This window comes from Meriones unguiculatus, chromosome 18, assembly GCF_030254825.1.
Source record: "Meriones unguiculatus strain TT.TT164.6M chromosome 18, Bangor_MerUng_6.1, whole genome shotgun sequence".
NCBI lineage: Eukaryota > Metazoa > Chordata > Mammalia > Rodentia > Muridae > Meriones > Meriones unguiculatus.
Window position 1 is genome coordinate 21,379,112 of NC_083365.1, and position 12,153 is coordinate 21,391,264.

The 12,153-nt window shown below is 42.3% G+C and overlaps 1 protein-coding gene across 3 annotated transcripts in view; it reads right to left on the reverse strand.

Annotated features, from left to right (window-relative positions):
* Positions 1-12,153, reverse strand: part of Ganc (glucosidase alpha, neutral C) — a 54,161-nt gene that overhangs the window by 24,148 nt on the left and 17,860 nt on the right. For all 3 annotated transcript variants that reach the window (XM_021639398.2, XM_060372160.1, XM_060372161.1), the window contains exons 7-13: positions 9,162-9,228; positions 7,936-8,032; positions 6,549-6,729; positions 6,143-6,296; positions 3,965-4,200; positions 2,173-2,299; positions 1,110-1,189 (exon numbers count right to left, since the gene is read on the reverse strand). In XM_021639398.2, coding sequence (XP_021495073.1) covers positions 1,110-1,189; positions 2,173-2,299; positions 3,965-4,200; positions 6,143-6,296; positions 6,549-6,729; positions 7,936-8,032; positions 9,162-9,228 — 942 coding nt within the window. The remainder of the gene's footprint in view (positions 1-1,109; positions 1,190-2,172; positions 2,300-3,964; positions 4,201-6,142; positions 6,297-6,548; positions 6,730-7,935; positions 8,033-9,161; positions 9,229-12,153) is intronic.

Genomic DNA, 12,153 nt, shown 5'->3' on the forward strand with positions numbered 1-12,153 from the left:
TAATAACACATTATGGTTTGTAACAATGGTTCTCAACTTTCTAATGCTGTGACCTTTTAATATAGTTCCTCGTGTTGTGATCACCTCAACCATAAAATTATTTTTATTGCTACTTCATAAATGTAATTTTTTTGGTTATGAATCATAATGTAGATAAATGATATCAAGATATTTAATATGCAAATCTTGTAAAAGGGTTGTTTGAACTCCCAAAGGGATTGTGGCCCATAGGTTGAGAACTACTGGTTTTTAAGATAGTTTCACACTTGTAATACCCATTTTATTGCTGATGAAGATTTTTGTTTGCTTCTTTTCTTTTTTTTTTTTAAGACAGGGTCTCATGTAGCTTAGGTTGGTCTTGAATTTGACAACTAGCTAAAGTTGACATTCACTTCTGATCCTTTTGCCTTTACCCTTAAATGCTGGAATTATAGGCATCTGCTACCATGCCTGTATCTTTGCTGTGCTGGGGACCAGCTCTGCTGGCTAAGCACTCTTGTCAACCTAGCTATTTCCCTAGCCGTAAGTCTTTTGTTTTTGAGACAGGGTCTTTTTATGTAACTCTGGTTGTCCTGGAATTTGCTATGTAGACCTAGCTGGTTTCCATCTCGCAGAACTCCTTCTGCTTCTGCCTGCCAACTGCTGAGGTTTAAGGTGAGCATCACCACACCCAGTTTTTTGTTTGTTTTTCCTTGAGACTGAGTTTTACTCTGTACCCCAGGCTGGCTTTGAATTCATGGCAATTCTTCTGCCCATCTTCCCAAGTGCTATGATTACCGTTTCCCCATGCCTGGCTTCATAGCAACTTCCAATAATAGTTGTAGAATAGTATTTTATATTAACATGTACACAGTAATCAGTAAGTAGAATAAATCACTATTGTACTGCTTTGATATATCATAGTCCATTATGATACAGGTAAAACCACAGTTTTTATAAAGCTAGTAATGTGCATAGTCCCCTTTCTAATGCCACCAAAGTCTGTAATGTGATGTCTATCCTCGCCTTTTATTTTATGATGTATATATATGCTACTTAATGAAAGGAAACTGCCTTTTCCTTTCATCATTTCAGGTTAACTAGGAAACAGTAAAAGAACAAAAACCAACCTGATAAACAGTGAAAGCAAAAAGGCTGGAATACCACTCTCTGACCTTGGGATTGGTGAAATCCAGGTAAGATGAGAGACCTGCAGAGGCAGTGGGCAGTCTGTCAGGAGCAGTGATCATTACAGCAAGATGTACAGTAAAGAAGATATGAGACTTGAGAGTCAGGTTATCAACAGACGCCTCACATCAAATACAAAGACAACTGAGAGAGGCATGGTCTACAACAAGTGAAGGTGATTTTTAAAATGACAAAGTTTAACACTTTCAACACCAGAGGCCCATGACATGGCAAGGAAGAAGTCAGGATAGAGCCTGTCCTTCACTCATGACCTAAGAAAGGCCAAGAGCAGGGATGCCGAATACCCTGCAATAACTCCTGTTTTTAAAGAGAACACAGACTTGTCCAAATGTTTCAAGAAAGAGCAGGAAGGCATAGCACTTGGATTTATGATACAGTGGTGCATTCTTTTGCTCTTTGGAGAACTTCTAACAAGGCCTTAAACTAACAACTTTTACATCTAGCATTCTATAGGCTACTGAAGTCACTCATAAAAGGCTGAAAGTCAAAATGATAGGCTAAAAGGACAGACAGCAATCACAAGGGAGAGCCTGCCGGACACATTATCCCTGCCCCTCACCCCACACTTTCCTCATTCCCTACTTCCTATCTCTGTTTGTTTAAAGAAATAACATGCCATAGAGATTAGTTTTTGCTTATTTTTCATTCACAAAGGAGAGCCTGCCAAACACTTTATCCCTGTCCTTCACCCCACACTTTCCTCATTCCCTACTTCCTATCTCTGTTTGCTTAAAGAAATAACATGCCATGGAGATTAGTTTTTGCTTATTTTTCATTCCCTCATCTATCTGGTCACTGACTGCTAAATGAAGTCATAGCTCATTGTACCAAGTGGTATGAAAGATACAAAAGAAGGTGATGGCCTCTCTTCCTTAAAGGTGCTGAAAGTGTGGCTGAATGAGAAAGAGAAACCCACAAGGAATGAGAATGGCAGCCAAAGAGGTTTCATTAGTTGAGACAGAACAAGTGGAAGTGATACCATACCAGGCCAGCATACTCCTTCGAAGTTGCCACCTTCAGGATTCTTCACAAAGAAGCCCTGTTGTTTGGCTTTAGCGTAGACTGTGTAGTCAGGGTCCACCTTGATGTGGGGGTCACTGATAACCACAAGCTGTCAGGACAGAGACTTTAAGACCATGTCAGTCTTAGGAGATTTATGTCCATTTAGGCATCTTCACCACAGTTTGGGGGATGGGTCAAGTTTTTACTCAGAAACTACAACTCATTGAAAATTTTGGACATTAGTAAATCCCTATAACTTTTCATTCAAAAGCTGTTATCAAATCCAGGTGAACCCTCTGTTATGATTATCATGGTTTATCATTATTATCATTTTACATTTGTTTATGTATTTATTGTGTCTGTCTGTCTGTCTGTCTGTCTGCAGTCAGTTCTCTCCTGCTCCTAGGTGGGGCTTGAACTCAGGTTCTCAGACTTGGTAGCAGAATGCCTTTATCCACTGAGCCATCTCAGCAGCCCTATGTATGTCTTTAAGGTGATATTTATTAAGGAATGGGTTAAAAAGACAGCTTGAATTTTAGGGGGACAGATTATATCATTTACATGCTACAAATGGGGTTGTCCTCCTCTTTTCCCCATTTCTAGTGTCTCCTTCCCCTCTTTATTACTGTTTCCTTCCTTTTGCAGAACAGGAAATAAGTATTATGTACTTCTCAGTGGCTTCCCTCCTTCTCTTTTAAATTTCAATTCTGTCCTTGACAAATTTACAGGGAGAGTCTGTCAGTGAAACATGTTAAAAAAAAAAAAGAATCTGATTACATTAAAAAAATTATACTTGGGGCTGGAGAGATGGCTCAGAGGTTAAGACCACTGGTTGCTTGCTCTTCCAGAGGTCCTGAGTTCAATTCCCAACAATGACATGGTGGCTCACAACCATCTATTGTGAAATTTGGATCTCTCTTCTGGCCTGTAGGTGTACATGCAGACAGAACACTGTATATATAATAAGTAAACCTTTAAAAATTATACTCATCTATTTTTGTGTGGAGCGGGGGGGGGGGGCACATGCTTGTCATGGTGTATATGTGGAGGTCAGAGGACAAATGGCGTTAGTCAGTTTTCTCCTTCTATCATGTGGGACCCTGGGATCAAACTCAGGTTGTCAGGCTTGGGGGTCAAGCACCTTTTACCTGCTGAGCCATCTTGGTCCCCAGGACTCCACTGCTAAGACTTAACTTAAGTTCTACCACATCCTCTTACCCTTTTGGCCACCTGCACTCAAGCTGACAAAGAAAGCCCAGGAGCTCCCTTCTTGGTTAGCAGCAAGAAGCTAGACAATTCAGCCATGTGGAAGAACTCTTATTCCAGCCACCATGGAAACTGAGCTAGTCCCCTTTTCCAGTGGTCTCAAGCCATTTTCAAAGTAGATTGGGAGACAGCTCTGTGCTCTCCAGAGTTATGTTAGAAACTTTTCTGCTCCTGGTGTCTGTACACTTACACAAATTTTGACAATGGAACCAAATTTTTAGGAGCGAAGGAAACAGCAGAGAAGCTGCCGAAAGGGGTCTGACAGTCTCAGGCCCCTTTACTGTCCTGGGGTCTGCACGACAATGGCCGGGATGGGGGTGTTGCCGCATTTTAGTACCCTTCTTGACCTTTTAACACCTAACTTCTCTTACCACAGTTACATTAGAAGGCTCTATTCCCACAGCCATGTTTCATCAGATTGTCTTTTTTCTGCTGATGTGCCAAGACAAATTTTAAACGTCCTTTAAATGCTAGGATTAAAAAGCTTTAGACATGAGGCTGACTGCACCTTCCGTTTTTTGCTCCTGAGCAGCTCTTGCATTCTTCTGGGGTCTGGGAATCTCTTTTTGTCCCAGGTGAAGTACTTCTTGTCCTCGGTGTGCTCTATGTCCAGCCACATGACGTCATATGGAATGTCATGCTCGTCAAAGCCTGCATCCACTGCCTTCACATCCTGCTCATCTTCATAGTTCCAGCGACACTGATGGTACCCCAAGGAAAAAAGAGGGGGCATGGCTTGTGTGCCTAAGAAAGAAGATGGCAGTGGAGACCACCAATATTATTCAGGGACCATCTTCCCAATCTTCACGGTATTAAGCACTGAGCTTGATACTACATAAACTATCAATAGACCCCGCCTAGAAGAAAGTGGCAGTCGGGGCGATTTGGAGGGGTATAAATAAACACTGACCTGAGCTATGACTATTATGCCAGAGGTATAAGTCTAACGCTGTGGGAACACATACGTTCCGCTTTCAGAGTAATGTGAGATCTGTAGAGGTTTCCCAAGGCATGTGAGAAGGATAGAGTAGGAGGACGCCAGGCGGGGAGACAAGGTAGAGCACATAGGAACAGGGAATAAAGACGCAGGCAAAGAAGTACGCGTAGCCTTAGAGGAAATAAATGCTGCAGGCAGTACAGTGTGAGAGACCAAGAGAAGTTGAAACTGGAAAGGATCCGTTTATAAAGAGCCCCGTACTTCAGGTCAGAATTATTCTCATGATTTTTTTTAAACACAGGAAGACATATCAAACGGCAAAATGGCAGCTGTGGGTGCAGCTCAGGTGGTAACTACTTGCCTAGTGTGCACAAAACATCGTGTTCAAAATTCCTGGCATCCTATAAAACTGGTGGTGACCTATGCCTGTAATCCCAGCATTTGGGAGAGCTAGAGGCAGAAGAATCAGAAGCTTAAAGTCAGACTTGTCTACATAGAAAGTTCAAGGCCAGCTTGAGATACATGAGACCCTGTCCTTAAAAAAGAAAAGTGAGGCCAGTGAGATGGCTCAGTGGATAAAGGTTCTTGCCACCAAGCCTGATGACCTGAGTTCTAGTCCTGGGTCACACGGTGGAAGAACTGAGTCATAAAAATAACTACAAAAAGAAGCTTTGAAACAAAAGCGTAAGCCAAAGGGAAGTGCATTCAACACAGACCTGGAGGGTGGGAGATAAGGCAGGGGTGGTGCCTGCTGAACCACAAAGGGTGTGTGAAGAGGGCACAGAGGAGCAGAAGAGCATGTCCCTGCTCAAGAAACCTGGACATGCTCCTAGAGTGCTAGGATATCAGACTCATGCAGGCACCAAGGGCTTCTATGCAGAGATACACGTTGGTGGCCTATAAGCAGCTCCAGGGGCTCAGACGCCTTCTCCTGGACCCCAAAAGCCCTTCATGTCAACACATATATACATAATTTTAAAATAAAAATAAAAATCCTTATCATCAGTATCTATAGAGATGGAAAGAGATAAGAGATTCACAAAATCAACCAGGACATCATAAAACTAGACTAGGGCATTGTAAAACAATGAGCACACAGGGAAAAAGAGACAGGAGAGGCCTCAACACTATACACATGACAGATAAGCAGACGACCTGGGAGATAAGATGAAGAAAATTTCTCAGAAAAGAGGTGAAAAGAAAAAAGAAGAAAGGGGGCTGGACAGATGGCTCAGCAGTTAAGGGCACTCACTGCTCTTTCTGAGGATCTGGGTTCAAGTCCTAGCACCCGCGTGGCAGTTCACAACTGTCTGTAACTCCAGGGAGATCATTCCCAAAGACTGAAGGCTTCAAGCAGGCGTATGAGAAGGGTTAGGGATTAGAAAGCAGACAGTCTAGTGCAGTGGTTCTCAACCTCCCTGATCCTGTGACCCTTTAATACAGTTCCTCATGTTGTGGTGACCCCAACCATAAGATTATTCTGTTGCTACTCTGTAACTGTAATTTTGCTGCTGTTGTTAATCTTAATGTAAACATCTGACATGTGACCGTCCCAAAGGGTCATGACCCACACAGGTTGAGAACTACTGGTCTAGAGGTACATTTAGCTTGTCTGGATGTAATGAGGATGAGAAGAAAATGCTTGCTACTTAAAGTGTTTGCCATTTCTACATAATGTAGAACAAATATTAATTTGCAGGAATGATACCTAGGGCAGAGGGAACACAATGGAGCGAGGCACACACATACCCGTGATATATGAGTATTGCTTGAAGACGTCAGAAGGGGAAGGTCCTGTCAGCAGGAAAGCATCAATGATCCCACTCTCTGACATCCAGCGCACATTAGTTTGACACCTGACCTTTTGCTTGGCAGCCGCTGGGCCCATCTGGGTCAGTGTGTACTGGAGAAGGATATAAATATTTATAAGGATAAATATTTATCCTTATAAAATTTATAAGGATATAAATCTGAAAATATTTCACTGTACACTATGACACCCAGTTCTATGCGATTCAGCCTACATGTAGTAGCTCCTACTGACATTCGCTGATTGCACTGCAAAGCTCTTGGTCACAGAAAAATGCTTCTGCAAAGAAAAGGGCTCTGACTACAGTGTGGTAAATATGGCAGGCAGCCACATTCCATAGCTCACCTCAACCGCTGGCTCTGTGTTGATCTCCACTAGTGTTTCTGAGGCATTCAGCCAGAAAACGCCTACAGTCCTGCCCTGTTTGTGGGCCAGGAGATAAGGCACTGAACCGTATATGCCCATTTTATCATGTACTTGGTATCCATAAACGTCCAGATTGTAAAGACGGTATGCATCTCCATCTCTGAAACACAGAAGAGGCTGATCACCAAATATACAAGCGGATTGTTTGTGAATAGAACAGCTTCATCCTCTTCTGTAAATAGACCTTGTACCTCCTGCCAGGCATGAAGGCACATACTTCTATAATCCCAGCGTGTGGAAGGTAGGAGAACTCTGAGCTAGAGGCCAGCCTAGGCTGTAAAGCGAGTTCTAGACCGGCCTGGGCATGTAACTAGACCTTACATAAAACCACTCCCCTACAAAGACTCATCTATCACTTGCCTAAAGGTTTCCTGACCCAACCCGGTGCATACGATCCATCTCCTTTGTCTCCGTTGGTTCCCTCCAAACCTTAGGTTTAGATCCTGAGATACCTTTTCTAAATGTCCCCTGTGAATTCTCCAGAATGGCAGACATCCTCTGCTGCCAAAGCAGTGCATCCAAACATACCTCCAGAGAGCTGAGCCCGGAAAGATTTGGAACAGGTTTGGAGGTGGGAGCTCCAACTTGGGGTGGTGGGACTAGTCACCATGCCTGCCTAGGAAAATCTCTAGACCTGACAACTTTAATCAGCCTCTGCTTCTCTTTGGTTTTGGCTCCTCTTAGACAGACGCCTCTTGGATCCATTTGTCGGTAGTGTCAGCCTGAAATGTCTCTCCGAGGAAATCATAGGTAATTGGAGATGCCACATTTTCTAGCTCAGTGTCCTCTTTTCTAGATCAGTTTCTTTTTTTAAGTATTCTCCCAGGGTTCCCCAAAAATATCCTGCACAGAACATCCAGTTTAATTCCAATTACTCCTTATTTTTATTTCTGTAGTTTTTGGGTTCACTGTTACAGTTTTTTAATTAACGTGAGTGCGTGTGCATGCACGTGGAAGTCAGAGGACAGCTTTGCAGAGTTGGTTCTTTCTTTCCACCTTTGTGTCCTAGTTTCATTTCTGTTGCTCACAAAAAGTAACTTGGGGAAAAAGGCTCACTTGGCTTACAGAGAGAGAATGAACATACAGACCCTGGCTTAAATTGAGTACAGTCCGTTATTGCAGACATTCACAGTCAAGGAGCAGAGAGAGAATAAACATGCAGATCCCTGCTTGCTTGCTCGCTTGCTCTTACCAAGCTTTTAATTCTCTTATACTGTTCAGGACCCTGAAAACTTCCAGAAAGGTTTCTTAAACCCCTTAAGTAATATTAAGCCAGAGACTAGTTAAGCATCTTGCTGTCGCTTACCTCGTATTTTTAAGCTGGTGTGACTCTGCATGTTGAGGGATACCATAGAGATGTTCAAATCCATGAAAGGAGAAATCCAAACCAATAGAGGAAGGACCTGTAGAGACAAGGACCATGGCTCAGTTTTGCTTCTCAATAGATCAATCTAAGAGATTCATATATTTAGCTAAGAAAACGAGGCTGAGAGTGGAGAGATCTGAATTTGCCCCAACGAGTGTTGTGCACTGATTTTAAGAGTAAGATGCCGTGGTGCTTGGGGGCTGGTGGACATCTACGCCTGTGTAAGAGAAAGTGAATGTATATGCATAATGCGTAGGAATGAAAAGCTCCTCCCGCTTACTAGCTGTGCTGCCTGAGCCGTGTGTTGAAGCTCCCTGTGCCCTTTGGTACTGAGTACTTTGAATCTTTGCTGGACAAGTTCATGCTTGTCTTCACCTGATAATCTTCCTGTCAGCCTTATCTGTGGCTCTCTATAAGAACCACTGTCAAGAACAGCATGAAGGCCTTTCCTAGATCCGCAATATATGGCTTCCTGTGGTTGTGATTTGTGATATGTGAGCTCAACCAAATTGCTCAGCCTGATGAGACACAGCACCTGGGACAAGGATGAGGGGGCCTAAAAACATTGAGAGTTACTGGCTAGAAATGTTAGAGCAAATGAGCTGTACAACTTGGATCTCATGAGAATAGAATGTGGAATTTACAGCTGTCTGATTTACTCAAAATGGCAAGCTGTGTGCTGGCCCAGGCCCTTTCCTGAGACCACAGCTGTACATGGCCCAAGTATCTCTTTCACTCTTCTATAAGGTATATATAATGACTTCTCCATTGCAATGCGTTATTGAAGAATAGAGAGGCCAACCAGGAGATTTCTTTCACATTACAGAAGCTACTTGTTTTAGGTGCCAAAGCTCAAGGAATCTATTCATCCATCCATCCATCCATCCATCCATCCATCCATCCATCCACCTACCTACCCACCTACCTATTTATGACACTGGGGATTGAACCCAGGGTGCCCCCACATTAGCCAAGCACTCTATCAAAGATCTGTATGCCCAGCCTTCAAATGATATTTAGATATAAATGTTTGGCAGTTTTTATTTTAATCTTAGGTGTGGGATTCGGGGCTGCTTTAGTTTGTTCACAGTTGTTAACTATGATTGTCCTGTGCTCTGAGGGGTGTGATGTATTTTAATATGACATCATTAACTTTGACAATTTACCATTAGCTTTGACATCCACAAAATTTCCAAATTTCTCTTCCCATAGGCCTAGATCCTCTTGATTTTCCTATTTGTAGAAAAAGAAAATAAAATATGAATTTATAAACTGCAACAAATGTTATGTTATATATTGTTATGGTAACAATATATTTTATTTGGATGATGATGATGATGATGATTAGAGACAGGGTTTCTCGGTCTAACAGCTCTGGCTGTCCTGAAACTTGCTCTGTAGACCAGGCTGGCCTGGAACTCACAGAGATCTGCCTGCCTCTGCCTCCTGAGTACTGGGATTAAAGGTTGTGAGCCACCATCCCCTGGCTATTATTTGGATTATTAAAAAGATCGAGACATTGGCAAGATGGCTCAGCAGGTTAAGGCCCTTACCTCATAATCATGCAAGCCTAGCAACCCAAGTTCAATCCCTGGAACCCACATAAAAGTGGAAAGCAAAAAGTACTTCCACAAAGTTGTCCCTGGAATCCATAAATGCATACCATACTTGCCCCAACACATTCATCACACACATTCATACTGTTACTATTAACAAAGAAATTTAAAGACTGAGAAAATGCATGGTATGTTACCATATGCCTTTAATCCTAGCACTTGGGAGGCAGAGGCAAGTAGATCTCTATAAATTCAAAGCCAGCCTGATTACATATTGAGACTCTGTCCCCAGCACCTCCATCCCCAAGAAAAGAAAAGAAAAAGAGAAAAGAAGTACATATTTTTAATAATTGGTTCATAATGTATATTTAACAAATCAACTCTGTGCTTTCTATAAAAGTCAATACTCATGAACCTTTTTTTTTTTTAATGTGTTAAAATACATAGCATACACCTTGTCTTTTAACCACTTCTAAGTACAGAGGCCAGTGTCACCAAGTCCATTTGCTCTGTGATATGAGGATACCCATCATCAACCATCAGCTCCACAAATTTTTCATCTGCCAAAATGGATGGACTTCCCTACTAAATAACAACTCTCCATTTCTCTCTCTCTGCACCCCTGGCAGTACCATTCTATTTCCTGTTCTATGAATTTGACGTTAGTCACCTCACAAAGTGGAATCGTAGAGTATTTGTTCTGTTGTGACTGGCTTGCTTCACAGGCTGCCTTCAGATCTTGCTCACTTTGTGGCACATACATCAGAGCTTTCATTTTTAAAAAAACAAGTACTATTTCACTGCATGCATAGATCACAGTTTGGTTTTGTTATGTGTTCCTTCCTCCTTCTGATTACTGTGACTAATGCTGAAGAAACATACAAGAAACAGTACTATTGGGTCATACTGTAATTCCAAGTTTAATTTTTTGAGGAACAGCTTTATATGGACTAAAATAAAAATGTTTTCTTTTTAATGCAGCGTTTGCATGTAAAAGAACCAAAAGGAATTTTTTCTTTTCTCTTCATTTCTTCCTTCCTTCTTTCTTTTTTCTTTTAATGAATCAGGGTTTTTCTTTGTCATGTATCACCATTACCTAGCAAAGGGAAATTTTCATGTAAACACATGAGGTAAAACACTAAGAATCTAATAGCTTGGGTCAGTTTTAAGTTTTCCTCACATTTATTTATTTACTTATTTATGTGTTGGGAGGGCTACAAATGCCACAGTTCACATTAGATGTCAAAGGACAACCTGTAGTGGAAGTTTTGGTTTCTTTAAAAACTCAGTTCTGTTATGTAAACTTGTTTTTGTTTTAATCCCAGGTGTGGGATATGGGGAAGCTTCAGTTTGTCCACAGCTATTAACTATGATTGTCCTGTGCTCTGAGAGGGGCGTGATCTTTGCCAGCTGTAGATAGTTTATGTCTGAGGACTCTGAGAGGGTGTAAATGCTAGGTCCCACAGAGAGATGCAGGTGCTTGGAGGAAGATTAGGCTGTTGCTCTCCCTGCTGCTGTCCACCACCGCTGCTGGTTCGTCCTGCTGGACTTTCTGACTACAAAGACTGGACTTGCCCCAAGGAACAAAGTCTAAAGAGGTCTCCATCCCCTTTCCCCTCTAACCTTCTTTGTCTCCTACCTAGTGTTGGGGGGTTGGAAGGGAGGTAGAGGTATAAAGCATGCCAACAACAGCCCACAGGAGTTAGAGCTCTCCTGCCGTGTGGGTTCTGAGGACTGAACTCAGGTCATGTTGGCAGCATCCTTGAGCCATCTTCCTGTCCCAGCTCAATCGGGTGTATATGTGTGCTGGTTTGAGATGTCAGATAAAATGGGAGGACAGTGAGTTCTCAGGTCTTGCCCCTTTCTACAGCTACAATTTTCTTAATTTAACATAAGAATGAGAATAAATAAATTATGTGTGAAAGAAATTTGAAATTGGGTTTCAAAGAAAATTGAAAATGGGTTATTTGTTTATTTCTAGCTTATTTTTCACCATCAAACCTTCTGTAAAGTGATCCTGTGCTTCTTCGAAGTCACATCTGAATGCCTGAGATAGGGACTATGCTACCCTGGGGCCAGGCATGGCCTTCTGAGTCTTCGAAATCGAAACAGTTGAAATTTTTCCTATAGAGATGGTTCATAACAGTCATAGAACTTTAGTGATGGGGTCTGTGACTCAAAGCTGCTGCTCCAGCAGTCTAATCAGCTATCTCCCCAAAGCGGACTTGACAAGTCACCACAGCCCTGTGTACATCCATGCACTTATATTCTCTGCTCAGAAACCAAAAGCTTTCTCACATCCATCAATATAAATGAGTCTTAAGAAAGAGCAGACTTTGTCCTTAGGGCACCAGAAATACTTCTATCATTGCAAATGGCCACAGCTACTGCCAAGACTCTGTGAGACATTATATGGCTGTGAATGGAAAAAAATAAAAGATTGCTCGTCAAGTGTGTTTGTCCATACACATAACCTCAGCACTTGGGAGGCTGAGGCAGGAGGATTGTTGTGAGTTGGAGGATAGCCTGGGCTACATAATGTGCTTGAGACCAGCCTGTGCTACAGTGTCTTGGGGAGGCAGCTCAGTGGTAAAGCACTTGC